Genomic DNA, 26,381 nt, shown 5'->3' on the forward strand with positions numbered 1-26,381 from the left:
AAGCAGCTTCCCACCCTCCTCCCAGGAGGCAGGTCAGATGTACCCAGGGCATTGGGCAGGTGTGGGGGGGAAACTGAGGCACTGAGAGGGGAGGAGACCAACTGCAGGTCACACAGCAGGACAGTGACAGAGCTCCCCAGTGCCTTAGCTCTGGTCCCAAGACCATGCCCCCAACCCCTCACCCCCGAGGGGCTCTTTGTCCAGACCGCGACTTCTGTCAGAATGTTGGTGAGTTAGAGCAGGGGGGCTGGGAGTCAGGACTCCTGGGTTCTCTCCCCAGCACTGGGAGGACAGTGGGGTCTAGTGGTTAGAGCAGGGTTTGGGGATGAGGGCCTGGAGGCTAGGATTCCTGGGTTCTATCCCCAGTTCTGGAAGGGGAGTGGAGTCGAGTGGTTAGAGCCAGAGAAATGAGCCACCTCCAGGTGCCAAGTTCTCACCGGACTGATTTTGTCAGAAAGCCAACCCAGCACACAGAGGCGTCTGGCAGCCTCAGAGCGTAGGCTCCTAGAGCTCTCCTTTTCTGGTGGGCTTGGCCCAGGGGGGGTTCTTCTCATCCCCAGGTCACAGACCCCCCCTACCCCCTCCCAGCTTGGTCCCCGCAGCCAATGACAAGGTGAGCCAAGGTTTGTTACCAGACGTGTTTATGTCCAGAGGGTGCCGGAAGAGAGTCCGGCCCCGAAAGAAACCGGACGCACACGGGGAGAGGAGACAATAGAAAAAATACACATGCCCCAAAGCCTGGCACCAACCCACCCCACCTGGCTGCCCCCCTCACCTCCTTCGCCAGAAATCCCTCTTCTGGGGGACCCGATCCTGATCTTCCAGCAGGGCCAGGTGGCTTCACCCCACTGGAGTCACTCCTGATTAACACCCATAGACTTCAGTGAGGTCTCTCCTGATTCCCAGGGTGTCAGCAAGGCCAGAATCAGGCCCCTCCAGACCTTACCCCCGCTCCAGGGTGTTAGATCCTGGGCTTCCTGGCCCGGGAGGGGGGACAAAGGTTGGGGGGGGGGGCTGCAAGGAGCCAAGATACACAAGGCCAAGAGTCCCTCCCCTGCAAATTGCTCTGCTCAAATGCAAAACAATGGGGGAGGCTCCAAGTTCTACTGGAGTATCCCCCCTGCTCCACCATCTCCCACAGATTCCCCCCCGCCCCATATTACAGGCAGGAAAGAGAGAATCCAAGTATATCCAACTCACAGTGTTTCTAACCCCCCCCCTCATTAAAAACAGGGTGCTCCTAAAAGAGGGTTGCCCCGGTGTGAAGTAGCTGCCATGGGGTAGGGTAAACACCCCAGGGATTTGGGGGGGCTAACTTGGATCCCCATTGCCATGTACCAGGCAGGTTGCTAATGCGGGAGCAATCGGAGGGTCCACACCGCATCGGAAGAGATGTGGGTGGGAAAGGGGCATCAGACACTCCCAATGGTGGGGCTGGCTCGGGGGGGGGGGGGGGGGCGCCAGGCTTTGGGGGGGGGGCGTGTGCGCGTAACAACCCGACAACAAGGAAAACGCTAACCCTACAATAATAACGACGACAAGAAGAAAAAAAGAGCAGCACACTCTCAGAAAGTGAAATCAACAAAACAAAACCAAGAACGCCGGGAGGGCGGGGCAGGGCCGCGGCCAGAGAAAGGGGCGCGGCGGCCCTGCCCCCCCAACCCTGGGCGCGGCCTTCTCCAGGCTGGGAGAAGGCCGTCGGTCTGTGCGTGTGGCCATGTGCGGCTCTGAACAGCTGCCTGGAGGGGCGGTGCCCGTCTACAGATTGTGCGCGTGTGTGGGTGGGTGTGTTGCATTCGCAATGCAATTAACAGTCGGCGTTGAAACACGGCGCTCCACGCGGAGCTCAGCTCAGCCCCCTCTCTCCCCTCCCTCACCCCACTTCCCGCTAGGGTTGCCCACCGCCTGGGATGGTCCTGGGGTCTCCAGGAATTCAAGATGAATCTTTCATTAAAGATTATGTCACGTGATCAAACCTCCAGAAACACGTCCCATCAAAATTGGCAACCCTACTTCCCGGCAACTGGCATGGGGGAAGATAACGCCGGGGGCCAAGCTCCGCAGGGAAATACGGTAGGAAGGGGGAGGTAGAGGAGGCGGGTCCATCATTGCTTAAAGGGAACATCTAGGGGAAAAGAAAAAGAAAACCCACTGGCAGTAAGGAGAAAAAAAAAACGGGGCTTGAATCGCACCTCGTGCAACCATCGACCCCCGTGCCCAGCGAGCGTGACACACCCCCGTGCCCAGCTGGGAGCGTAGGCTCTGCACAAGAGCAAGTGATGGCGCAAGGAACCGGGGCGGAAGCGTCGTCCCCTGTCCCACCCCTGCCACCATTCCTGTAAGTCCGATTTAACACCAAACGAGAGATTTTCCCACTGCAGCAAGTCCCCACATCTTGGTTTGGTAAAGAAAAAAAACCCAACAAACCCCCCACCCCCAACTTTCGTTCAAAGAATTCAAATCACGGTGAAACTTTCCCGCTAAGGGGATCAGTGAAAAAAGGGATTTTAAAAATCCATCGAGTTCAATTTTCCTCCCATGGCGAGCCAAGGGCTGGAGAAGTGGAACGGATTAGGTGGGAAAACAGAGGTTTATGTCACACAATAATTGCTCTGCCTTAACTGCACCGGGGTAATTCATGCAGTACAACACCCCCTAGGGGGGACTCAATTGTCCTGGGATAAAGGGGCTTATCCTGGGATAGCTTATTCCTGTATAGGAAGGGGAATATGCAACATGGGTCTAACTTAATCCAAGTGTAATTGCATCCACACTCGAGATTGTACTAGTAGAAGGCTACCAGTAAAAACACAACAGACTCTAAGAACATTTCGAATGGAGGTGCAGGCCCCTCTGGGAATCAGGCTGTGGACCCCAAGGGGCGTGCAGCCCATGGGTTGAAAACCACCGCTCTAGACCGATCAATTAAGCCCTGTTTGAACGAGAGCAGAGCCTTTAGGAAAACATCCAATCGTGACTGAACAATTGTTCAAAGCGGGCAGGGGAGAAAGGTCTTGTCCCGGCCAAGTGGAAGGAAAGCTGGGGTAGAGGAAGGAAAGAAACACGGTGGGAAGGGGGTCCAGAGCGGGTTTGAAACCCTGCTGTGGGATTTCACCGGGATCGGGACAGGATAATTTCCCCTGCCTACATCCCTCATCTCTCAATGTACTCTACTTTGTGGACCCGATCCTGCAGCCCCTCGCCCCGTCGCGCCCGGTTCACCATCACCCACCCCGCTCATGCAGAGCCCAGTGCCGAGCGGCTGGGAGAATGAGCCATCGTGAGCTGGCAGCTTGCGGTGCCGGGGGACGGGAAGCTGGCACTGCTCCGGGGCGCGTGGTATCTGCAGGGTGGGGGCGCTCGACTGGCGCTGCTCCCCCTTCCAGCCTCAGCGTGAGCAGAATTGGACCCGAGGCTGGACTCTGACGCTAGAGGGCGGCGGGAGATTCCCTTGCTCCCAAACCAACCAGAAACAAAGCTTAAAAATAACCCATTTTAAAAGGGAATTCTCTGCCCCCCTATGAAATGACACCCCCGCCCCTTGCCAGAACATCCTGGAAAGCCAAAGAAACCCACAGGGTGCACGATGGATCGTCCCCATTCCAGGATCTCCCTGGAAAATGGGGTCCCCTCTTAGGCAGAGCGAGGGGGCCGTGGCTACAGACTGTTGGAGCTGCCAGCTGGAAAAGGACCGTTTGGGGCCACGAGGCTCAGACGGGGCAACTGATTTGGAAACACAATCCCGAGTGGCTGAAGGACCGGGGGGCGGGGGGTGTCCCTGCTTAATTGGCCTCTGCAGCATTTGCACTGCGGCTACCAAAGCCACCATTTTGGCCACAAAAAAAATGGAGAGATTTGGGGTCCTAGGGCCAAATTCTGCCAGGGGGAAATAGCTGCCAGTTGGCAATTGATGGGGTGTCATCCCTCGGCCCCCACACTGTGCTTTCTCTCCCCCCCGGGGGGCAAGAGGAGATGGCACTGCTGAGGTAAATGTGGCAAGAGGCACCAGGAGGATTCTGGGTAAGGACCGGGGGTTGGAGGGGGGTGGGGGAGTATGAGCAACCCCAACCCCGCAGGGTGGTCCCAGCAAGGACAGGGAAAGATGGGAGGGTCCGGTGGGGTGGGGTGAGCGGAACATAGGGAGAGCCAATCCCGACCCCCCGACCACATTGGGGGAAGGGACCCCACCCTGCACCGGAAGGACGAGGGAGACTGTCCGTACCCCATCACCAGCCCCGCCAACATCCCCCAGCTATCAGGATCCGCCCCAATTGGGGCCAAGATCCAGCCAGCACGACAGCCTGGCTCTCTGATCCAGACATGGCTCCAGAGCACGGGGCAAGGGGGGGAATTGGGGGACTGCCCCCTGCCCCATTTGGTTGGCTTCTATTGCAATCCCCAGTGTCACCCCTAGGGGGCAGATTTCCCCCAGCACCATTAAGGGGTGGACAGCATGAAAGGGAGATTCGCCCCTCCCCACACCCCAGGGCAGGGCTGGTCAACTCCCCTCCCTCATGCACCCCAATATTTTTTGGAGGGGAAGAGGCTTAAGGAACAGAAGGCCCGGTCTGGGGGGCAGGGCTGAGGTAGGTAGCATTCTCTGGGCCCCGGAGGGGAAGGCGAGCAGGTGAGTGTTGCTGGTGTGGGGGATGGCGGGGAGAGGCAGGTTCCTCCCCCCGGAACGGGCTGGGGTTGGGTTTGGTTCTGTTTGTCCCATCTATGGAGTGGGAGCGTCGGGTGGGGGCCCGACCCATCAGGTGGCCTGGTCCAGCTCCCCCAGGAGCTCTTCGCCCGGCTGGAAGTGCCCGCCACTCTGCTCCAAGACCTCATCCTCACCGTCGTACAGGGCCAGCTGGGAGAGCGCTGGACCATCCACCACGAAGGGCAGCATGTCGCCCAGCAGGGCTGAAGGGGGTGGGATGCAGGGTGTGAAAGGTAATGGGATGGGGGGTGGTTAGGAGAGGACAGAAAAAAAAGAGGGGGTGGGGATTAATCTCATGTGGCAGGGAGTTCCACTGGTTAACAAGGCAGGCAAAACAAAGAGTCACAGCCAAAGCGTGCAAGGAGCTAGCCAGTAAGTGTGCTGCTGCCATCTGCTGGATGCAGCCAGAACTGCTCGATTGTGCATGCCCTGCACAATCGTTACGGTTGATTCTCCCATAGCCCCAGAGGCAGGGGGCCAGGCTGGTCCCCCATGGGAGCAGCATCTGCCATGACTTTAGCTAGGGCAGCAGGTCCCTACCCTCCCGCATCGGGGCAGCAGTGGCTCCCCGGTGGGGGTTCAGGAAGGAAATCCATCCTGGGGGAGAATCTGCAGCGAGGTGCCTCCTGGGGGGGACAAGATGGGCTGTGGGTGGTCGGATCTGCTTCCCTGCCCCCCGGGGATGCCCCAGCCTCCCCCACTATGACTCAGACTGAGCCCCACCCCCACGCCGTGCGGCACTCACCCATTGGTTCCTCCAGGGCCAGCAGTTTCCGCCCTAGCACCATGCTGCCCCGGGGGCCCCCGGCGTTCAGCCCCTCCTCCACACTCAGCAGGAAACCCTGGGGGGTGGAGGGGTGCATCTGAGAGGATAGGAGATCACCCATCCCCATCCCCCCAATTCCCATAGGTTGCCCCCCACCCAGCCTAATCCCAATCTACTCCCTCCCATCCCATTCCCCCACCCGGCCCCCTTCCCAAGCACTCCAACCTGACCCCTTACTCCACCCTTTCCCTGATACCCCTGGCCTGCCCCCCACCCACTCTGCCCCATGTCCCTGAATCTCTCAGGCCAGTTGTTGTCCCCCACCCCAGTGCCAGGGCACCAGACGTACCAGGTTAAGGGAAGGCAGCAGGAAGCTGTCGGGCTCGGAGCCATGGGCACGTTTTAGGGGCGCCGCCTCCAGGAAGTCAGCCCCTTCCTCCTCCAGGTTTAGCTCCAAGGCCCTGGAATGTGTGGGGGGAAAGTGGGGCATGTAAGAAGTTGGCTGGCACTGAGCTGGCTGGATGGACCCTTCCTGCTCACCTCACTCCTGGTGCAGGAATAAGGGCAGGGCAGCTACAAGGAGACAAGCCTCACAGGGACCAAAGGAAGCAAAGAATTTACCTGTGGGACTCCTTGCTGCAGGAATTTACTATAGTTAAAATATGGATGGGGGGGTGCCAGGCTACATGGGCGCATGGGTCTGATCTGGGGTGGCAGAGATGGGGAGATACCAGGTTCATGGCCCCTGTGGTTCATTCCCCACCCCATCCCCTTTGCCCCACCCTCTCACCTCTTCCTAGCCCCCAGGTGTGAGGCTGGGTGATCCCTGTGGTTGCCCCCTAGGGGCGCTGTCGGTGGCGACGCAGGCCCTTCCAGCTCCATGGGCTCCTCCTCTGGGGGCTGGAGGGACCGGGGCTGGCTCAGGCTGGTCTCGCTGCCCCAGCGGGGCAGGCCAGGCAGGTCGGGTTCGCGAGCAGACACCCCATGGAAGCTGCTGGAGCGAGGACGCAATGGGGGCGAGGCAGGTTGTGGCGGGGGACCTGTTCCCCTGGATGCGGCAGGATCACCCCGTTTCTCGGCCAGCCATGGGGGCTGGTCGGTGCTGCTGAGCTGGAAATCGTCGTCCATCGAGATGTACGGAGCCAGCATCTCCAGGTCGAACCCTTCGTAATCCTGCAGGGGGAGTGTGGCATTAGCAGCCCAGCGCCAAGATGCAGCCACCTCTGGGGTGAGGGCATATCAGCTGTTTATAAAGGGATCCTCCGCCCAGCACCAAGATGCAGCCACCTCTAGGCCAAGGCACAGGGGCTGCTTATATAAGGACTGGGGTGGGATCACGTGAGGATGCAGGAGTCAGTAAAGGTTTGAATCTCAGGGGTGACTCCCTGGCTGTGTCCAGCGGGGCAACCGTCTGCCTGGGGGGCAGGGGAGCGGGGCCTGGGAGCCCCAGGGGGACAAAGTCCCTGGCAATAGGGGTGGCTGCCCCCTTCCTGCCCCCAGTACCTGCAGTGCCGTCTCCACGGCCTCCTGGGTGGAGGCGAAGAGCTTCTGCACGTTCTCCACGTCAAAGAGCAGCTCGGCCTTGGGGGAGAAGGGGAACAGGGCTGGAGGGCGGGGAGCCAACTGGGAGCCCCCTCTTCATGGCACCTGGCCCCCGTTCGTGCCACCCCGGTCCTTGTCCCGCACTCCCCCAGCCCCATTCCCTTTCCTGCAGCCCTCTCAGCCCTTCCCCCTACAGACACAGCCCCCCAGCTCCCCAGCGGTGCAGCCCCACCCCCACTCCACTCCCCTGATAGACCCCCTGCAGCCCCCATGGACACAGCTCCCTGCCCCCCATTTCCCCCCGGACGCAGCCCCCCCCCACTTCCCCTGCTACTCCCCCACTGACAGAGTCCCCCTACAGCCCCCTTTGCCCCTTGCTGTCCCCGTCACCCCCCATTCCTGCAAACTCCACCCCCATCACCCCTGCTGCCCCCTAGAAGCACAGCCAGCCCCCCATTCCCTCACTAACCCCAGACACATCCTCTGCCCCCCCAAATGTGATGCAGCCCTTCCCCCCATTCATAAGCCCCCCCCCTTTTCTCCCCTACTAGCCCAGCCCCCTTGTTGCCCCACAGCAGGCTTCTTACCGGGGCGGCACTCTTGGCAGAGTCCTGGGGCGGCAAGCCGGCCTCGGGCGGGCGGGGGGAGGACCGTGCCCGCGGGGCCCCCTCCCCGTTGGCGCGGGCTCCAGGCGGGTCGAAGATGGGCCCCAGCAGCCGGTGCAAGTCGGGGCTGCAGAACCGGCGCGGGTCACGCTGCAGCTCCCCCTCGCTCACGTGGGCCGGGCGCAGGAAGGCCAGGAGCCGGGGGCCGTGCCGCTCTGGGGGGAGCGGAGGGTCACGGGGGCGACTGGCACCCGGCTCTCTGAGCAGTGCCCCTCACACCCCCCGGCCCCCCCAAACCGCGCCCCACCTGTCACCCCGCCCTCGACACCCTACCCCTCGCCCCACCTCTGCCGGCCCTCCCACCCCCCCACTTGCCCAGCACCCAGAGACCCCCAAATACCACGCACCACCTCTGCCAGCCCTCCTGCCCCCGCAGCCCCCTTCATTTTGCCCCGGCACCCGGAGCCCCCCAAACACTGCGCACAGCACCCCACCTCTGCCACCCTACATGCCACTACCCCGACACCATGCCCCACCCCTACTAAATCCCGATACCCTGCCCACCTCTGATGCCCCACCCCCACCACTCCAACACCCCACCCTGCCCCACTACCCTAGACACCCTGCCCCGTGCCCCACCTCTGCCAGCCCTGGCCCCCTCCTTCCTACCCCAGAACCCGGAGACCCCCAAACACTACACCCCATCTGTCACCCCGCATCCCACCGCCCTCAACACAATGCCCTGCGCCCCACATACCCCCTGCCCCGGAGACCCCCAAACACCCCGCCCTGCCCCTACTACCCCTGATGCCCTGCCCCGTGCCCCACCTCTGCCCCCCTGCTCCCCACCTCTGCTGCCCGACCCCCACTACTGCCCCAATGCCCTGTCTCATGCCCCATCTCTGCCGCCCGCCCTCCACCTTCAACATCCCACTCCCCACCGCCCCGAAACCTCGCCCTGCACCCCATCTCTGCTGCTACAATCCCCACTGACACCCCATCCCATACCCGACCAACCCCCCGCCCCCACCCCCACCCCCAGCACTCCACCTGGCTCACTCCCCCGGCCTCCTGGAGAACCAGCACACCCACCCCATACCCCACTCCCCTCAGGAATTAACTGGAGCGCGATGGGCTCCCCTTTCCCATGCTCTGTACCGAAGCTGAGGTTGAGGATGGTCTCCCCAGTGTCTGGCTCTGGTTCCTCGGGGCTCCCGTTGGCCTGGCGGGCAAGGTCGGGCTCCGGGGGCAGGCGCCGCCCCTCACCCTGGCGTTCGGTCTGCTCCAGCGACAGAACCACGCCCGTCTCCTCCACCTGGCTGTAAGGGAAACAGAGTGGCGGGGGGGAGGCAAAGGGCGCTGTTTCCATAGGTGTCAGGGGCCAGCAGCTCACACCAGCGCTGCAGGATGCAGTCGGGGGCACTCTGCTGTGTCTCATGGCCCCTATACTGCCGGAAGCTGATGGGGATTCTCTTTCAGCTCCGCTGGCGCAAGGCAATCTGGGTTCTGTCTGGGGGAGGCCAAGTGGCCAGAAAGTACCCAACCGCAGGAGGGCCAGGAAGCTGCTGGTTTGCTACAGCTCAGCTCCTACCAGCACAAGTAGGGGATATGGACCGAGCTGGGCCCAGTGTCACCTTCATCCCAGCTGAGTCGAGCATCCCCCTACCCTGAGCTGGCTCCTGCATCACCCTCCCCGGCTGAGCTCCCACTGAGGCAAGTCCAGCTGGTCCTTGGAGTCAGCCCCCAAGCCCCTCCATCCCAGCATCAGCCCACCCATCTCAGCTGGTCCCAATATCGCCCCCGACCCTGGGCTGAGCCAGCGGGGGCCATACTGAGCAAGAGTGGCCAGGTGCTGGGTGGTCCATGACCCCGCTCTCCTCAGAGCTGCTGCACGTCTCTGGGGGGCCTCGGGACACGACTCCACCCGCATCCAACAGACGGGCCCCTTTCCCCCCCGGCCCAACATCCCGGCCCCTCCCACCTGAGGACGAAGTGGACGCAGACGACACTCTCGGGCTGGGAGTTCTTGCTGTTGGAGATAACAGTGGCCTGCGTCTGGGCCCACAGGTAGCCCCCGCTCTTGGCCAGGAAGCGGTACTGGCCTGTCACCACCTGCCCTTTGCTCAGCACTGCGGGGAGGAGCGGAGGGGTCAGAGCCGCCCGCGGGGAGGGACTGGACAGAGAGACAGACGGAGAGAGAGACGGGACAGGAGGGGATGGGACAGGACAGAGAAATGGGATGAGACAGGAGAGAGACTGACTGGGACAAGGCAGGACAGGATGGGAGACACAGGCGGAATGGGACGGGGCAGGATGGGACAGAATAAGACGGGAGAGACAGGACAGGACATGGGACGGGACAGGACAGGACAGGACTGGGAGTGAGAGAGAGAGACAGGACGGGACGAACACAGAGAGAGAGAGGATGGACAGACAGATTGAGAGAGACGGCATGGACGGACGGATGGCGAGAGATGGGGGGCTGCAGGGAAGGAGGCTCTTGCACTGACGGGGGGGACGAATACCAGGCTGGATGGGCCATGGTCTGACTGAGGGGTGTGTGCCCCAAGCTAGATGGGCCCATTGGTCGGATCTGGCACACCATCTCCCATATAATAGAACGCACTGGCTCTTTCGCCCCCTGCTGGATGCATTGGGAACTGCTCAGCCGTGCATCATAGCCCCAGGACTGCTCACAGCTAATGGGGAGTCTCCTTTAGCTGCAGCGGAGGAGGGGGGCATTTGGAGCAGGAGGCTCCGGGGCTCTCTCTGCCATTACAGGGGCCGCAGAGGACGGGGGCGGGGGGAGGCTGGAGGTCACTTACGGGTGTGGATGCTCTTGCTGACGGCATCGGAGTCCAGGGCGTGGATGTACTCATAGATGGAGCAGCCCAGTAACTCGTCGGGCGTGTACCCCGCCACCTCCGCGATCCTGCCCGGGAGACCGGGGTGTGTGTGTGTGTGTGTTTCCAATCAGCAAGACACCCCTCCCCCCATCCCGGCTGGATCCCACGTAGCTCTGCGTAATCCCCCGCCCCCAACCCAAAGCAACATCAGGCCAGGGGTTCCCCCGGCACGGGGTGGTGCCCCAGTACCCCAGAACAGTTGCCACCCGCAGAGCCATTGTAGCATCAGAGTGCTGGGGGAGGGGGGACTTCAAGTGGGGGGCTGCGAGAGGGAGAAAGGTGGGGGAGAGGATGGACAGAGAGGAGCAGAGGGGACCCTTGGGTGGGCCAAAGAGCAGCATGAGGGTGAAGAGAGGGGACCCCAAGAAAGAACCCCCTCCCTCCAGGAGAGCAAGGTTGGGGAGGGGGAAGCAGTGGGGGTGGATCAGGGCCTCCCAAGGCCAGAGTTGTGTCCTCGTGGGGGTGGGGAAGGAGCCTCCTGTGGGGTCAAGGTGGGGAAAGGAAGGGGTCCCTGGGGCAGGGCTGAGCCCTCAGAGGTGGGGATGGGGAGGGGGAAAGGTGGGGGAGGAGAAAGCATGGGGGGAGGGAGGGGCCCCTCATGGGGATGGGAACCCCTATGGGGCAAGGATGGGGGCAGGACCTCTCATGGGGGCAAGGATGGGATGGGACCGCGTGAGAGCCGGCTCCCTCGTGGGGCGGGGGAGGGAAGTGTGAAGGCAGAGCCCCCAGGAGGGGCGGGGCCCCCGGCAGCCACGCCCCCTCACCTCTCGTCACAGTAGGTGAATTTCATGTCCATGCTGTGCTGGCTGAGGAAGGTGCTGCTGTCCAAGGGGGTTTCGATGTTGGCGGGGTGGGGGATGGCCTCGCAGATCAGCACCAGGCAGCGCAGGGGGGGCTCCGCGTACCCCTCCTCTCCCTCCTCCGGGCCCTCCCGCACCGGGGTGTAGGACCGCAAGTGGCCAGCACAATGCAGCACCTGGGGGGAAGGATGGGGGGGTGGCCAATCAGAGCCCTCTTGCTCCAAGCTCCACCCCCAACACTCACAAGGCTCCGCCTTGGGACACCAAGCTGGGGGGGGGGGTCTAGAATCCTGTCTCCATGGCGATCCGCCCACCGCTGTTCCAAAACCACCATCCCCCAGTAACTCTCCTGCCGCTGCTCTAGAACTCTGTTGTCGTAGCAACCCCCGGTTTCTCTTCTAGAACCCTGTTTCCATAGTGACCCACCTGCAGTTGCTCCGGAAACCTGTATCCATGCCAACTTCCTCCACCCTATTCTAGAACTCCGTTTCCGCATTCCTCTGCTGATCTAGAACCCTGTGTTCATTGCAGCCGGTCTACTACTGTTCTAGAACCCCATTTATACAGTAGTTCCTGCCGCTCTAGAACCCTGTTTCCATAGAAGCCCACCTACAACTGTTCCAGAAGTCCGTATCCACATCAACAGCCCCCACCCCATTTCAGAACTACCTTCCCATAGTGCCCCCAGCAAGTTCTCTAGAAACCTGTTTCTGCAGTGGCCCATCCCCCACTGCTCCAGAAACCTGTATCCATGCCCACCTCCTCGGCCCCCATTCTCATCTCACCCAGTGTGGCTCTAGAACCCCGTTTCTACAGCTCTAGGCCGGTCGCTGTTCTGGAACCCTGTTTCCACAGTGACCAACCACTGTCCCAGAACCATATATCCATGCCGACCCCCCCACCCCTGTTCTAGAACCCCATTTCCATAAGACCCTGGTACTGTCCTAGAACCCTGTTCTCACAGCTGCTTCAATACTGTTTCCATAGCAACCCTTCCACTACTGTTCTAGAGCTGATTTCCATGGACCCATGGAATGCTCCAGAACCCAATTCCATCCCCCAGCTGTTCTAGATCCCCCCTGCATCCCTCACCTTCCAGGTGGCCGACTTGAGGTTGACAGTGCGCCCCCTGCTGGTCAGGGTGCTCTTCATGCGCAGGGAGAAGCTGCGCTCGGTCTTCACGTCCTTCTTCTTAGAGAAGCCTGCGGCAGGGGAGAGGGCAGGGCAGTGTTAGGCGGTGGCGGAGGCTGGTGCCCGGGGGGGGAGCAACTGGGGGGCAGGGACGGGCAGTGGAGGCTGTGGGACTGGGGGTAATCACAAGAGTGGGGTGAGTGTGGGGGCGGTTACAGGGGCCGTGTGTGACAGTGGGGGTGAGAGGTCAGGTGTTGGTGACTGGGGCTCCAGGATGGGGAGGGGGCAACTACAAAGGGGAGCTGATTGGACAGGGTGCATATGGGATAGTGGGGGGCTGGGGGGGAGCACTCACCCTGCCGGGGGCTCAGCACATCCTGCAGCTCCTCCTGGTCACAGGGGTGGATGAAATCGAAGACGCTGTGTCCAATCAGCTCCAGCTGGGGGGGGGGGGGGTCAGGGGAAAATCACAGCCAGTGTTGGAAGGGCGGAGGTGGGGGGGGTCACCCTATGCCAGACCTGCCCCCTGGCCCCGGCTACACACTCAGCGCCTCCCCCGCGGGCCCCTGCATACCCAAGCAGGGCGATGGATTAACACGCCCCCCGCCCCCACCCCCCTTTCCCACCCCATCCCCAGCGGCCGCGAAGGGGATCCCAGAGCGGGGATGGGGATGGAGCCCCCAGCCCTGCTCCCTGCCGATGGCGGGCGGTGCCGGCTCCCACCCACCCACCCACGCTCACCTGGGTCAGCCCCAGGTGCTTGCTGACGTTCTCCGACAGGTAAGCCATGTCGCCCTCCTCCGTCAGCACCATGACGAAACCGTCCAGGGCCTTCAGGTAACAGGCGTCCACCTGCTCCGGCTGCCCTCGCCACTCCTCTGCCGGCCGCAAGCACAGGGGTCAGGGCGGGCCCCCCGCCCCGGGGCAGCCGGGGGGGCAGGGCTCTCACGGGGGGAAGGGCAGGTTCCAGTCTGCCCCACAACGCTCCCCCAGTGATAAGAGGCCCCTGCTGCCCTACATCAGGGGCCCATCCAGCCTGGTATCTCTCTCCATCCCCGGACCCCTGGGCCCCTCCAGCCCATGCCCAGTAATGGCCAATCCCGGACACCTCCGCACCAGCCGAGTCTCCCCCACGATGCCCGGAGGGGACGGGATCCCCTTCCTGACCCCGACCCCACCGGCGCCCTGAAGCCTGCGATCCCATCGAGCCCACCCGGCTGCTGGGAGCGGGCAGAGCTGGTGCCACCCCTCGCCTGTCCGCTGAGCCGGGACCGTCCTGGCACCCAAAGGTGGGGAGGGGGCCTCACCCGAGGTGATGAGCTTGTGCATCCGCAGGTAGCTGATGGTGAGGCGCATGATGGAGGCCTTGTCCAGGTGGGCACTGACCCCCCGGGCGAAGGGCAGGGTGTGGGCGAGTTGGTAGAACACCTCGGTCTCCTTGCTCCTCCGGCATCGCGCCGCGTCCCGCGACTTCTCCTTGCGCAGCTCCGTCGTAGACCGGCTGCCGAGGAGGGTGGGGGACGACAGGCCGCCAGGTCAGGGCGCCTGCTCCGTGGGGATGCACGTCCCCGTCCCCCCCGCACACACCACCCACATGCAGTACACACACCCCCCAGGCCCCAGAGCGAAGCAGGACGCCTGGGTTCTATCCCCGGCTCTGGGAGGGGAGTGGGGTCCAGTGGTTAGAGCAGAGGGCTGGGCACCAGGACTCCTGGGTTCTATTTCCAGCTGTAGGGCTGACTGGTTTGACTTTGGGAGGGGCAGGAAGGCGCCATGCTCTGATCCCACTAGCCGCCCCCCAACCCCCACGCCAGACGCAGCTCCCCTCACCCATGATTGTACTCAGCCAAACAGGGTCACCCAAAACCCCATTCACCCAGCTCCTCCCAGGGCCCCTCGGAATATCCTTGTGGGAGAGGGGGGACAGAGCGGGGGGACAGGGCAGCCCTCAGCACAGAGACACCCCCCAGAGCCCCTGCAACCAGGAAGCCCCCAACACACACCACCCCCCAGCAGCTGCAGGGTTGCTCAGAACCAGGTCCCGCATGGGGTTAATATTAGGAGTGGGGATCAGAGGAGGGGGCAAAGGGAGATGTGGGGGAACCTCGAGGGGAGGGGGGCAGTGTGTGGGGAGGAGAGGGGAGGGGAGGGGAGTCTAAGCCAACTATGCATAGGAAAGAGACTAGGACCATTCCCCCCCACCACACACACACACAATATCCCAATGCCCCTGCCCACTCCCCACACTGTGCCCACCCAAATATCCCACCACCCCCTTCCCACTCCTAACCTGAGCGCCCCCAATATTCCACAGCCCCATTCTTACTCCCCACCCCAGCACCTCCCAATATCCCAGTGCCCCCTGCCCACTCCCTATCCTGTGCCCCCCAATATCCCACCACCCCTTCCCACTCCCAACCCCAGCATCCCCAATATTCCACAGCCCCTTCCTACTCCCCACCCCAGTGCCCCCCAATATCCTAGTGCCCCCCCCGCCCACTCCCCACCTCTGTACCCCCAATATCCCAGTGCCCCCGCCCACGCCTCACCCCAGCACCCCCAATATCCCACAGCCCCCTTCCCACGCCCAACCCCAGCACCCCCCCAATAGCCCATAGCCCCCTTCCCACGCCCAACCCCAGCACCCCCCCAATAGCCCACAGCCCCCTTCCTGTTCCCCACCCCAGCACCCCCCCAATAGCCCACAGCCCCCTTCCCACGCCCAACCCCAGCACCCCCGCAATATCCCACAGCCCCCTTCCCACGCCCAACCCCAGCACCCCCCCAATAGCCCACAGCCCCTTCCCACGCCCAACCCCAGCACCCCCTGCAATATCCCACAGCCCCTTCCCACGCCCAACCCCAGCACCCCCCCAATAGCCCACAGCCCCCTTCCCACGCCCAACCCCAGCACCCCCCCAATAGCCCACAGCCCCCTTCCCACGCCCAACCCCAGCACCCCCCCAATAGCCCACAGCCCCCTTCCCGTTCCCCACCCCATATTCCCAAATATCATGGTACCTGCTGCCCACCCCTATATCCCAGTACCAGTCCACTCTCCCCAGCTCCTACCCAAACCATCCCCCGTCTCTGTGCCCCCGGCATCATTGATGCAACTCCAGCCTGGCACCCCCTCCTGCCTGGCACCCCCTCCTCTGGCCGGACCCTCCCACAATCCCCGGACCCTCCCACAATCCAAGGGGCCCAGCTGCCGAGCCCGCCCCCTCTCCCTCGGCCCGTGAGAGAACAGCCTGTTCTGCCTCTGTCCTTGGCCCTTTGCCCACTTCCCACCCCACCCTGGGAGCCGGGCGCCCGGGGAGAATGCAGGGCTTTGCCAGAGGTATCAGCATCTTAGCCGCCAGCGACGTGCCACAGGGTGGGGGGGAGTGGGGGGACACGTTCGGGGCCTGGCTCGGAGCCAGCTGTGGGCACAGGTGGGAACCTGGTACAAGGGGGCGGCACAAGCTAGCCCCCCAGCTGGGGATGCTCCAGTGGGGAAAGGTCTAAGCCACGGAAGGGGGCTAGAATCTGGGGGGGGCAGTGTGGGGCAGGAGGGCACTGAGCCCTGCCATCGGGGGGAGCCGCTCACTCATGCCCCGAGTTGCAGAGTTCTCTGTCCGACGGGTACCGCGGGGCCCTGGGAGGGCAGTTGCAGGAGTGGGGGCTCATCGGGGAGGGAGGCATGGCTGCAAGCTTCCTCACAGCAGTGCCCTGATGCCTGTCCCAGAGCAATCGTGTGCGGGGGGGGGGGGGGGAATTGAGATGTGTGGCTGTGAGCTTCCCCACAGCAGTGCCCTGACACCTGCCCCAGATGAAGCTTGTGTGAGGGAGGGAGCATTCCACCCAGCCCATGTTATGTTCTGGCAGCTGTGAGTTACCGCACTGGGCACGTGACAGCAGGTGGCCCAGCCCCAGGAACACACAGCTCAGAGGCCGGGACACTCGCCCTCAAATGTGTGTGCCCCTCGATTTCACACCCTCACTGCAGGCCAGGGCTCAGCAGGGAGCTTTGCTTCTCAGCATGGGCTCAATGCTGGAGCTGTGAGCTTCCCCGGAGCAGTGCCCTGCCCAGCACCCAGTGTGGGACCCCAGAGCTATGAGCCTCCCCAGAGCAGTGCCCTGTCCGGCACCCAGTGTGGGAAAAGTCCTTGGGTGGGTTAACCCACTTCTCCACCATTTGCCCATGAAATACAGCACCTCTGCCCCACGCCTCCCCCCACGGGTCCTTCACTCCCCATAAAAGGGCACCTGCCCCCCCCCAGAGGGTACCCCAGATTTCAAAATCACACACATCCCCTCAAGTCACGCCTCTCCCTTCTGCCTCATAGCACAGACCCCCGCCAATCACAGCTCCTCCCGTCCCCCCATGGCAGAGACCCCCCCCATCACACCTCCCCGCAACACAGACTCCCTAAATCACAGCTCCCCTCCCTCCACAGCAGAGCTCCCCTCCCCTCCCCCGCGTGCCGTCCGCACGTGCACTTGGCAGCCTGTCCAGGACACCGTGTTCTGCACACCGGGCTGGGTGCCAGGCCTGGCTGCCTGGAGCTGCGGGAAGGGCAGGGGGGTGGGGGGGAGCTGTCAGCCTCCAGCCCAACCACTCTGCTAACCAACCCTCCCCCACAACCCCAGCAGGTCCCTTCCAACCAGCTCCACCCTCTTGGGCAGGATCACCCCCCACTCCGGGGCAAAATCGTCCCCTCCCCTTACAGTCTACAGCCACCCCCTGGGTGGGGGATCGGCCCCTACAGCCTATTCCCCAGCCCCCCTCCTCAAACAATATAGCCCTGGGCAGGGGTCTTTTATGTTGATCAACCCCCTCCCACCTCCCCCAGCCTGCTTGGCCTCTTAGACCCTCTCCAGGACCCCCTTTCACCTGCTCCCCCCCATCTACCCCTGAGCGAGCAAAAAGCCAGAGCCCCCGGCCACTCTGGGCTGGGAGCGTTCTGTCCCCGCTGCCCCACCCGAGGGGGCACAGTGCAGTGTGGGGGAGGGGGCCCTGTACCTGAGGCCTCCCAAGGGCTAAGGGGTGTGAAGCCCCACTGCCCCCCTCATCCAGCAAGGGCTGGCACCACCCCCTTCCCTGCCCTCAATCACCCTCAGCACCTGCCCAGCCCCCTCCCCTCCTGGGGGCAGCAGAGAAGGGTGGGGAGATACCTCCCCCTCCACCGGCACAGGAGGAAGGTGGTGCCCTGGCCAGTGAGAGAGCCAGCAGGAGGGGGAGGAGGAAGCCCCGCCCGCCCTGGCAAAGGGCACATCAACTCCAGCCACAGCAGGAGACGGACCCTTTTCCCCTGCTCCAAACGAGAACGGAGAATCCCCATTAGCTGGGAGCAGTACAGGACCTATGACACACGGCTGTGCAGCGGCACGCACACACACGTACAGCATTTTAAGGACTGGTTGGTACAGTGATTCCTCACCCAACACTGAAATGCAGCCACCTCTGGGCTGGGGCTTGACAGCTGTAACCTCACAGCAAGAGGAAGAGACCGTGCTGGGGCACTGGGGCCAGCACTGACTGGGAGGGGAGAGCATCCCCTACTGAATGACCGATACCACGTCACACAGCCGACAGAGCATCTGTCCTGGGTTTCCCATCCAATCCCGTGCCACGCCCAGCCCCATGCAGCCCGTGCCCGGGTGCCAAGCCAACAGCACGAGCCGAGATGGCCACGGGCCACGTTGCTGCATCCCGGCAGTGCCGGAAGCGGGAGGGACGGCTGACCGACACTGGCAGGCAACACAACCTTTCCTCGGCCCAATTCCACGGCCCAGCCGACGGAGCCAAGAACACTGCGTGGGAATGAATGACACTGAGCCAGCACCAAACTGGGTCAGAACCAGACCCAGCTTAAAACAAGCTCCAAGTCAAAGCAGAATCGGATCCGAACCAGACCCAGATCAAAACCAGATCCAAGCCAAACGAGAACGAGAACCGAGCCGCACCCAGAACCAGAGTCAGCGCCTTCTGGATCCCAAACCCAGCTCCCGGCCCCCTGGATACGTTATCCAGCGATGGGGTGGGGAAAGGAGCACTGGCTGTTATTTTCGTTTAAGGGCAGCTCGGCTTGGAATTTGCCACCCAACCATTCACCATTCAGGGCACCCAGTGCGGCTGGGCTGCCCCACCTCTGTCTCAGATAAGGCAGGAGCGAGGTCTAGTGGTTATAGCCAGGAGGGGGCTGGGAGTCAGGACTCCTGGGTTCTCTCCCAGCTCTGGGAGAGAAGTGAGATCTCGTAATGGGGGGAGGGGTAATTAAGAATCCTGGGTTCTTTCTGCTCTGTGACCTTGGGAAAGTCCCGTCCGTCCCCCCCAAGTCCCAGCTCCCCCCATAGTCGGGGGGTGCCCTGTACCCACGGGAAGCCCTCCGCTAGGGAAATGTGGCTGGGCAGAACTGGGATAATCCTGGGAAGGGTGGGGGGGTCTATGGGGGGGGTTAGCCTCTTCTCTGGAGGGGCAGGGGTCTGGCCCTCCACAGACAGCACCGGTGCCGGTGGGGGGGCGGGAGGGGGCTGAAGAAGTCCTGACCCCTGCTTGCCCGGCCCTTGGCAGGCAGCCCAGAGGCCCCTCTCCCGGCTGGGCCTACGTGAGCCGGGCGAGGGGAGGGGCGGGGGAGGCAGCGGCCAGGCCAGGGCCTTTTCCTGTTTGCTGCTCCCAGGGCCCAACTAATTTTGGCTGGGGAACAGGGTGGTCCCATAGGGCGTCCCGGCCGGGCCTGAGCCCCCCATACCCCCCCCCGCCCCCCGCCAGCAGGGACCAGACAGGGTGAGGGAGTTTGCCCATCTGGGGGGGGGTCAAGCCCCTTTGCTGAGCTGGAGGGACCCCCCCCACACCTCCTCCCTGCTGGGTTATGGGGCACACATTGAGCAGGGGGAGGGGACCCGGTGTGGGACATAGAGGACAGGGGACAGGGTGGGGGCTGAGACATGGGACAGAAGCGTGGGGGGAGACAAACTGGCAGGAAAGTAACAGGGGACAGAACTGGGGGGGAGTGGGAACCATTTACCCTCCCAGAGACACCCCACCCCAAGTGACTTCCTCCACCCCTTGCTGGGCTCCAGGGTCAGAACTGGGGGGGCAGTGGCAAGGGGAGCAGGAGTCCAGACCACTGCCCCCCCCACAAGTGACCTGCCCACCCTCCTCCGCTGTTCCCATCTGCCAACCTCACTGACCCTCACCGAGCTCCCTGCCCCCAGGCCCAGCTCTGCCCAGCGGGAGCTGGGCCCGGCCAACTGGCTTGGATGCCAGGCCTCGGGCGCCATGCTGGAAGCTGGAGGCGTTGGTTCATGGAAACGTCGCCAGCCCTCCGGCTGTGGGATTGGAGAGGGGGGTCAACAGAGGACCCGACTGCCCCACAATCGTAGACGCACCCCACCGGACATGGAGATTCATGCGGAAAAGGGACCCAGAACCACGGGCATTTCTTAGTGCCCATTACACCAAGGTCTCCAGCTTTCTGGGCTCAGGACTGCAGGGACGGCCTTGGCAATAAATACAGGTCTAGGAGACCGGACTTCTGGGCTCTATCCCCAGATCAGGGAAGGGAGTGGGGGCTCGTGGCTGGAATAGGCGGGCTGGGCATCAGGACTCCTGGGTTCTAACCCCAGATAAGAGAGTAGGGTCTAATGGTTAGAGTAGAGGACGCTGGGAGACCAGACTTCTGGGCTCTATCCCTGGATCAGGGAAGGGAGTGGGGTCTTGTGGCTGGAATAGGAGGGCTGGGCACCAGGACTCCTGGGTTCTATCCCTCACTGGGCGATCTCAGGTGTGTCCCTGGGAGTGATGACACTGAATCAGGAAAAGCACCTTCCATCAGAGGGTCACAAAGAGCTGGATGGAAAAGATACACCCCCCCACCGTCCCACCGCCACCACCACCCCCACCCCCCGGCAGATGGACACCAGCCGATCCTGGGGCGACTCCCTGCAATTTCCTCTTATATTTTAAGGACAGAAGCAGCCACCAGGGGGCTGAGCAGCTGGTCCAAGCGGCAGTACCTCCACCCCCAATCCTGCCCCCTGCTGGTCACTCCCGCAGACAGAGCCCGGCACACCCACAGCAACGCGATCCCGTTAACCTTTCCACTAGGAGGTTCTGCAGAGTTGGGAACAGTGGCACAGACAGGGGATGGGAACTGGCCCAAACGTACACGGCTGCAGAGCTGGAAATAGAACTCAGATCCCCCCCCGCTCTAACCACTAGACCCCACTTCCCTCCCAGAGCTGGGGAGAGAACCCAAGAGTCCTGACAGCCAGTTCCCCTTGCTCTAACCACTCGACCACACTCACCCACCTACCCTGCCAGCCAGAGAAAAGACCCAGAAAAATAACGTGCCTCTCGAATTACACGCCACCCGGATGGCTTCCCAGGCTGGTGCTGGGCACAGCCACAGGTGTGGGGGTGGGGGTGGGGGTGGGGGGAGCAGGATCTCATGCAGAGTGCCCCTAGCTCAGTCTGCAGCGCCCCAGAAGTGTGCCAGGGGGGCAGGGGGAGATCACCCCTCTGAACTTGCTTCTTGATCATCCTTGCTACGTGGCTCCCCGCTTCCCGCCAGATCACACCCTGCCCCCTCCCAGCCACCCCCCGGGCCGAGCTGAGCTCAGAGAACGCCACCGGCTTCGGTCCAGTGGCACAAGCCCAGCTCTGGTGGCAGAGAGATGCCCGGCGACGCCGGGGTGGGACCCAGCTCAACAGCAACGCTGGGGGCCTCCAGCGGACAGTGAGTGGGGTAGGGCGGACAGGAGAGAGCGTGGGGGGGGGCGAGAGAGCGCGTGAGCGAAGCAGAGCGTACAGAGGAGAAAAGGCAGGGGATGGGTGGGAAAAGGAAGACAGGAGAGAGGAGAAGGAAGGAAGATGCTGGTGAGATAGGCGAGGGGTGCTGGCGATGCCACAGTGACTCACCCCACAGGTGCCACTTCCGCGCCAACATCCTACCGAGTCGCCCCGTGGGCCCCGAATGCCAACGCCTGCCGCCAATCCCCTCCACTAGCCCCGGATCAGCACCGCCCCGATCAGCAGGACTTGGCTTCTCCGTATGGCACCAGAGGGCGCAGCTCCTCCCCCCCTCCCCCCCCACGTCACGGCTTGGCACCGGGCTGGAACATGTGATGTACACACACACACGTGGCGCGCTCCCCCACCCCGCGGGCAGCCGGACAGCCACCTTACGCGGGGGAGGAACCCAGGAGGGAAGGAGTCAGCTGCTTGGGGTGCGATGCAGGGGCTGGACCAGGCTTGGTGCCAGGCGGGGGCATCCAGCAAGGGGAGGAGGAAGCTGTGCCCCAGAGGATATACACCCAGTTCTGTGAGTGCCACAGCGACCCAGGAGAGCACGGCGGGCAAGGAGCACCCCCTGTGCCAACCACTCGGCGGGGGGGCAGGGAGGGGCAGGAGAACAGGGCACCGAGGAAATATCTCCCAGCTCCGTGCCCGCCGTGAGGGGGCACCATGCAGAGACGGAGGGGGAAGCATCCCGGGGGCAGACAAGGGTGCCAGCCGCAGGAGCAGGGGGTGGGATAGCCAAGTGCAGCTTGGGCACAGTGTGCCACCCTGACCTTCGATCCCAGGGGTGGGAAATCCCCACCCCAGCCAAGAGGGGGCAGCACAGAGGAGGTTGGCACTCGGGGCTTCCGGATTTCTGCTGCAGTCCAACCCCAGGGGTCTCAGCCACAGCCATCCCCCGCACCGGGCGGGGCAGTGGTTCCTTGCATGCCCCGCACCCTAGCTTGGCAAGGGTTACAGAGACACCAGCAGGATTTCAGAAGGGGCCAGATCCCCAGCTGGTATTGACTGGCCCTGCTCCATTGCCATGAATGCCCCTTTTCCCCAGCGGTCCAGGAAAAACTTTGATGGCGACCTCCGATCCCAAAGAAACAACAACCTGACACACCCACCTGGCACGCAGCCCACTCCCAGCACAGCCCAGCACCTCCAGCCCGACAGCCGCCCTCGGATAACTTTGTTCCTTAAAGGTCGGGGCGGCTGGAAGGCAAACTTCGGGGCTGGCCGCCCCCCACTCAAGCCCCGGACCCGCTCTCATCTCCGTAAGCTGCAGAGACAGTCCCGGGACGCAATCCCCGCACCAGAGACTCAGGGAAAGCTCTGATCCTCACACCAACCTCACACCCTCCAGCCCGTTCCTATAATGGAGAGGAAACCGGACACCCAGCCCCTGAGACCCAACCCACCCGCCCCACCCCCAGCGGTTCTGATCCAAGTGCTCAGACGGGACAGCGATGGGGGGGGGTATGAAGCCGGGTAGAGTAAAGCTCCCCTAGCCATCGCCTGGTTGGGATCAACCCCAAGGAGGTTAGCCGCACCTTTGCTCAAGGGAGTGGCCATTCAAGGCCAAACTGCTCACCTAACCCCTTCCAGCACCAGCTTCCCCGCCCCCGGAGATCTAGGGAAAGTTCTGATCTGGGTCCAAACCCCCCCTTCTCTGAAGGAATCGGAGGCCAAGTGCAGCTCAGGTAGATTTCAGCCGCAGCCCCCAAAGCACTGCCTGGAAATCAGCAGGGTTTAAAACTCCAGCAAAACTCAGTCCCAGGTTCAGCGCAAGCCTGTCTAGACCCAGCCCCCGCCCCGCACTACCTTGGCCCCGCAAGCGTGTCTAGACACAGCCCCCGCCCCGCACTACCCTGGCACCAGAGAGGTCCCTGCTGGGATCAGACACCTGTCCCCAAGGCTCTCAGGGAGGGCGGAGCGGACTGCATCTCTCTTCTCCCCCAGCTCTCCGCGCACAGCACCCCAAACCCCGATTACCCCAAGGGGGGCGGCTCATGGAGAGGCTCAGGGCAAGACTGCAAACAAGGAGAGTGTGTGGTTGGGGGGTTGGTTTTTTTGCGGGGGGGGGAAGGGGGGGATCTGCTCACACCCACTCCCTCCTCATGCCCTGGCTACAGAAGCTGGTGAGCTTGGCCCTGGAGATGAGATGGGGGGGGTCTTCCAGCCCATTCCCCCCCCCCCATATTAGCCGATCAGACGTGGCACATCTGTAGCTTCTGCTCAGCTGGGTGCATCCCTGCCGCCCCCCCCTCCACAAACGATAACCCCCCCAAACCCCTCCCCCCCACACATACACTCCCCTCGGGTGAAATTCACCCGCTGACGTCACAAGGAGCCAAACTTTGGCATTATCAAGTCATCGCCCCTCCCCCACCCGCAATCGACCTCGTCTGCAAAGACTCGCCCCCCCAACCCCCCCCAAACACCCAGAGATCTCAATGCAAGCCGGGGGAGGGGGCGCGCTGTGACTACTGCCCCACTCCAAGTAGAACTGGGGGGGGGGGGAAGAGGGGAGCGTCTCTCGCCAGCCCCCAGGACCAGCACTGCAAAAAAGCGGGGTGCGATTTCAGACAATTTCCGGGGGGGGGGAGTTGTGTGCAGCCTCAAGAACATTATAGGTGATTATCTTATCTCCTGCATAGCCGGGGAGGGGGGAAGCATAGAGACCTATGAAAAATCCGGGGGGACTGCCCCCCATAGTAAAAAAAATCCCCTCTCCCCCCCCCACTGCACTGCGCCCCCTGCTTGGGATCTTGCTGACTCGGCAGTTCCCAAGACCCCCAGGGCTGGGGGGCAGGGGCTGTATCGAGCCGAGCCAGCCCGGCTGCAGCCCGTGCAGCCCCCACTAGGCCCCGGGCCCCCAGATCGCCCCGCCTCCGGCGCCTCACGGGTTAACCCCGGCGTGCCTGGGCAGGGGGTGCCCCCCAGTACCTTGCACACTGGAGGCTGCTGCTCTCCATGGCTCGGCTCCGCAGCGCTTCCCTTTGCACCGCTCCGTCCTCCCCCACCAACTCCGGGGAAACCCACTCCCCTGCAAGCTACTCCCCCTCCGCCGCCCCTCCCCCAGCCGTGCCATTGGCTCCCCCTTCCCCCCCGGCCCGGGGCCCCCTCCCCGCCATGCAGCCCTGGCACACTCGCAGGGCCTTTGTGCTGCTGCGCGAGGGGATTGGGCGGCGGGGGTGTCACTCCGGGGCCACCCGCTCCCCCCCCCAGCTGCTGGCAGATGGCTGGCCACTGGAACCCCTCCGCGGCCGCCGCCGGGAGCTGCGGGCCACGAACCGGCCCCGGGCCAATCCGGAGTGACCCCCGGCTGCAATGGGGGCAGGGCCGGATCCTGCTCTCAGCTTTCCTAGGGTCAATCCGGAGTCACCCCCCAACTGCAGTGGGGGCGGGGCCAGATTCTGATCTCACACCCCCTCCCCGCCTGCCTCCCCTAGTGTCAATCCGGAGTCACACCCTGATTGCAATGGAGTCAGGTCAGACTCTGATCTCAGCCCCCTCCCAATTAATCCGGAGTCACCCCGCAACTGCAATGCGGGGGCAGGGCCAGATTCTGATCTCACCTCCCCCGTGTCAATCCGGAGCCACCCCCTGACTGCAATGGAGTCAGGTCGGACTCTGCTCTCAGTCCCCACCGGGTTAATCCACAGTCACCCTGCAACTGCAGTGGGGGCAGGGCCAGATTCTGATCTCAGCTCCCCTGGGAAACGGGTCAATCCGGAGTTACCCCGTGACTGCAACGGGGTCAGGCCAGACTCTGATCTCAGCTCTCCCAGAGGAAATCTGGAGTCCTCCCCAGGCTGCAGTTAGGGTTTGTCTACACTTAAAAATTAATTCAGATTAAGGTAGGGTGTGAATTTAAAGGGGAATAGGTATTCCTGAATAACTCCATATGTGGATGCTCTTATTCCAGATGAGGGGTGCCCTTTTCTGGTTTAGCTGAATCCACTTCCAGAACAAGGCAGGAACAAGATTCTACACACAGAGTGGCTCTGGATTAGCTCCCTGGGTAGACAACCCTTCATTATAATTATTATTAATCATGTTTATTGTAGCAGTGCCTTGGGACCAGCCAAGATCAGGGCCCCAGACACACTCAGGACCAGATTCTGATCTGTTACATTGGGTTAAATTCAGCAAAGAGGAGGGAGTTATGGCCCAATTTGGATTCTCAGTTACACCATCTGGCCTCCCTGCAGTAGAATTAGGGCTTAATCCTGATCTGTTTCCCTGGCCATAGACCAGTGCAATTCAGAATCAGTTCTGACCCAACTGGGAAATGCAGTGTGATCTCATTAACATCAGTGGAGCTGGAGCCTGATCCTGCTCTCAGTGACCCAGCCATAAATCTAGTGGGAGTCACTCTGGATTTATAACAGTGTAAACTGAGACCAGATTGACCCAGGAAGTTCCTGGCTACAGTAGAATCCTTTCCAGGTCCAGGGAAACTGGGTCAAGTAAAATCCCCTGAAGGTATCTTTAAAATGTGATCCACACAGCCAAGGCTAACCACATCCTGGGAAGTATGTGTGGGCCCATGGTCCCTGACACAGTCCCCAGGCACTTCAGTGTCATCCTACCTAAGAGACAGAGAGGTGTCGGGGATGTGTCCCCCAAGTTGACACACGTAGACCCCAAAACCACAGCACTACGACAAGTGTGTGTCATCCCCAACATGGTTGAACCATGCAACGCAGAGAAGACCGACACATGTTGTAAACATGTTCCCATGATGTGTGCATACATGGTGACCCCAACATGGCTCGGCCCTGCAGTGGGGATAGGGATGGAGCCTGGGTCTAACCCTGTTCCCGTTTTGTCATTGCACCAAAGCCACATTCCCCTCCCAGAGCCGGGGATGGAACCCAGGAGTCCGGGCTCCCAGACTCCCTGCTCTACTCACCCGACCCACTCCTCTCCCAGAGCTGGGGGGCAGCTCTAGAGTTGGATGGAAATTTTTCATGGAAAGGTTTTTTTTCTATTAAAAAAATGCCATTTTTGTTAACATGGAAACTTTTCTAAAAACATGGCACTGCCAATTAAATGTCGGGGACGTGCAACTGGGAATAACGCCCCCCGCAGCCCATCGGTCAGTCACAACCGGGAGGGCTATGCGGCTCATGATGGGGAAGGGACGTATC

General features: G+C 62.4%; 1 protein-coding gene across 2 annotated transcripts; it reads right to left on the reverse strand.

Annotated features, from left to right (window-relative positions):
• Positions 1-624: 624 nt before the first annotated feature.
• Positions 625-24,288, reverse strand: HIF3A (hypoxia inducible factor 3 subunit alpha). Of its 2 annotated transcripts, none has more exons than XM_084612301.1 (15): positions 24,172-24,288; positions 13,760-13,953; positions 13,194-13,330; positions 12,808-12,892; positions 12,414-12,523; positions 11,286-11,497; positions 10,441-10,547; positions 9,597-9,744; positions 8,774-8,934; positions 7,598-7,830; positions 6,972-7,049; positions 6,259-6,641; positions 5,818-5,929; positions 5,448-5,544; positions 625-4,905 (listed from the first exon to the last, which is right to left on the reverse strand). In XM_084612301.1, exons 1-15 carry the CDS (start codon positions 24,198-24,200, stop codon positions 4,754-4,756), a joined length of 2,238 nt encoding a protein of 745 aa, XP_084468427.1. In that variant the 5' UTR covers positions 24,201-24,288; the 3' UTR covers positions 625-4,753. The 2 variants fall into 2 exon arrangements, with proteins under 2 accessions (XP_084468427.1, XP_084468426.1); XM_084612300.1 differs by lacking the exon at positions 24,172-24,288 and adding an exon at positions 22,350-22,554.
• Positions 24,289-26,381: the final 2,093 nt, after the last annotated feature.

Source organism: Lepidochelys olivacea (assembly GCF_965140295.1).
Source record: "Lepidochelys olivacea isolate rLepOli2 genome assembly, chromosome: 23".
NCBI lineage: Eukaryota > Metazoa > Chordata > Testudines > Cheloniidae > Lepidochelys > Lepidochelys olivacea.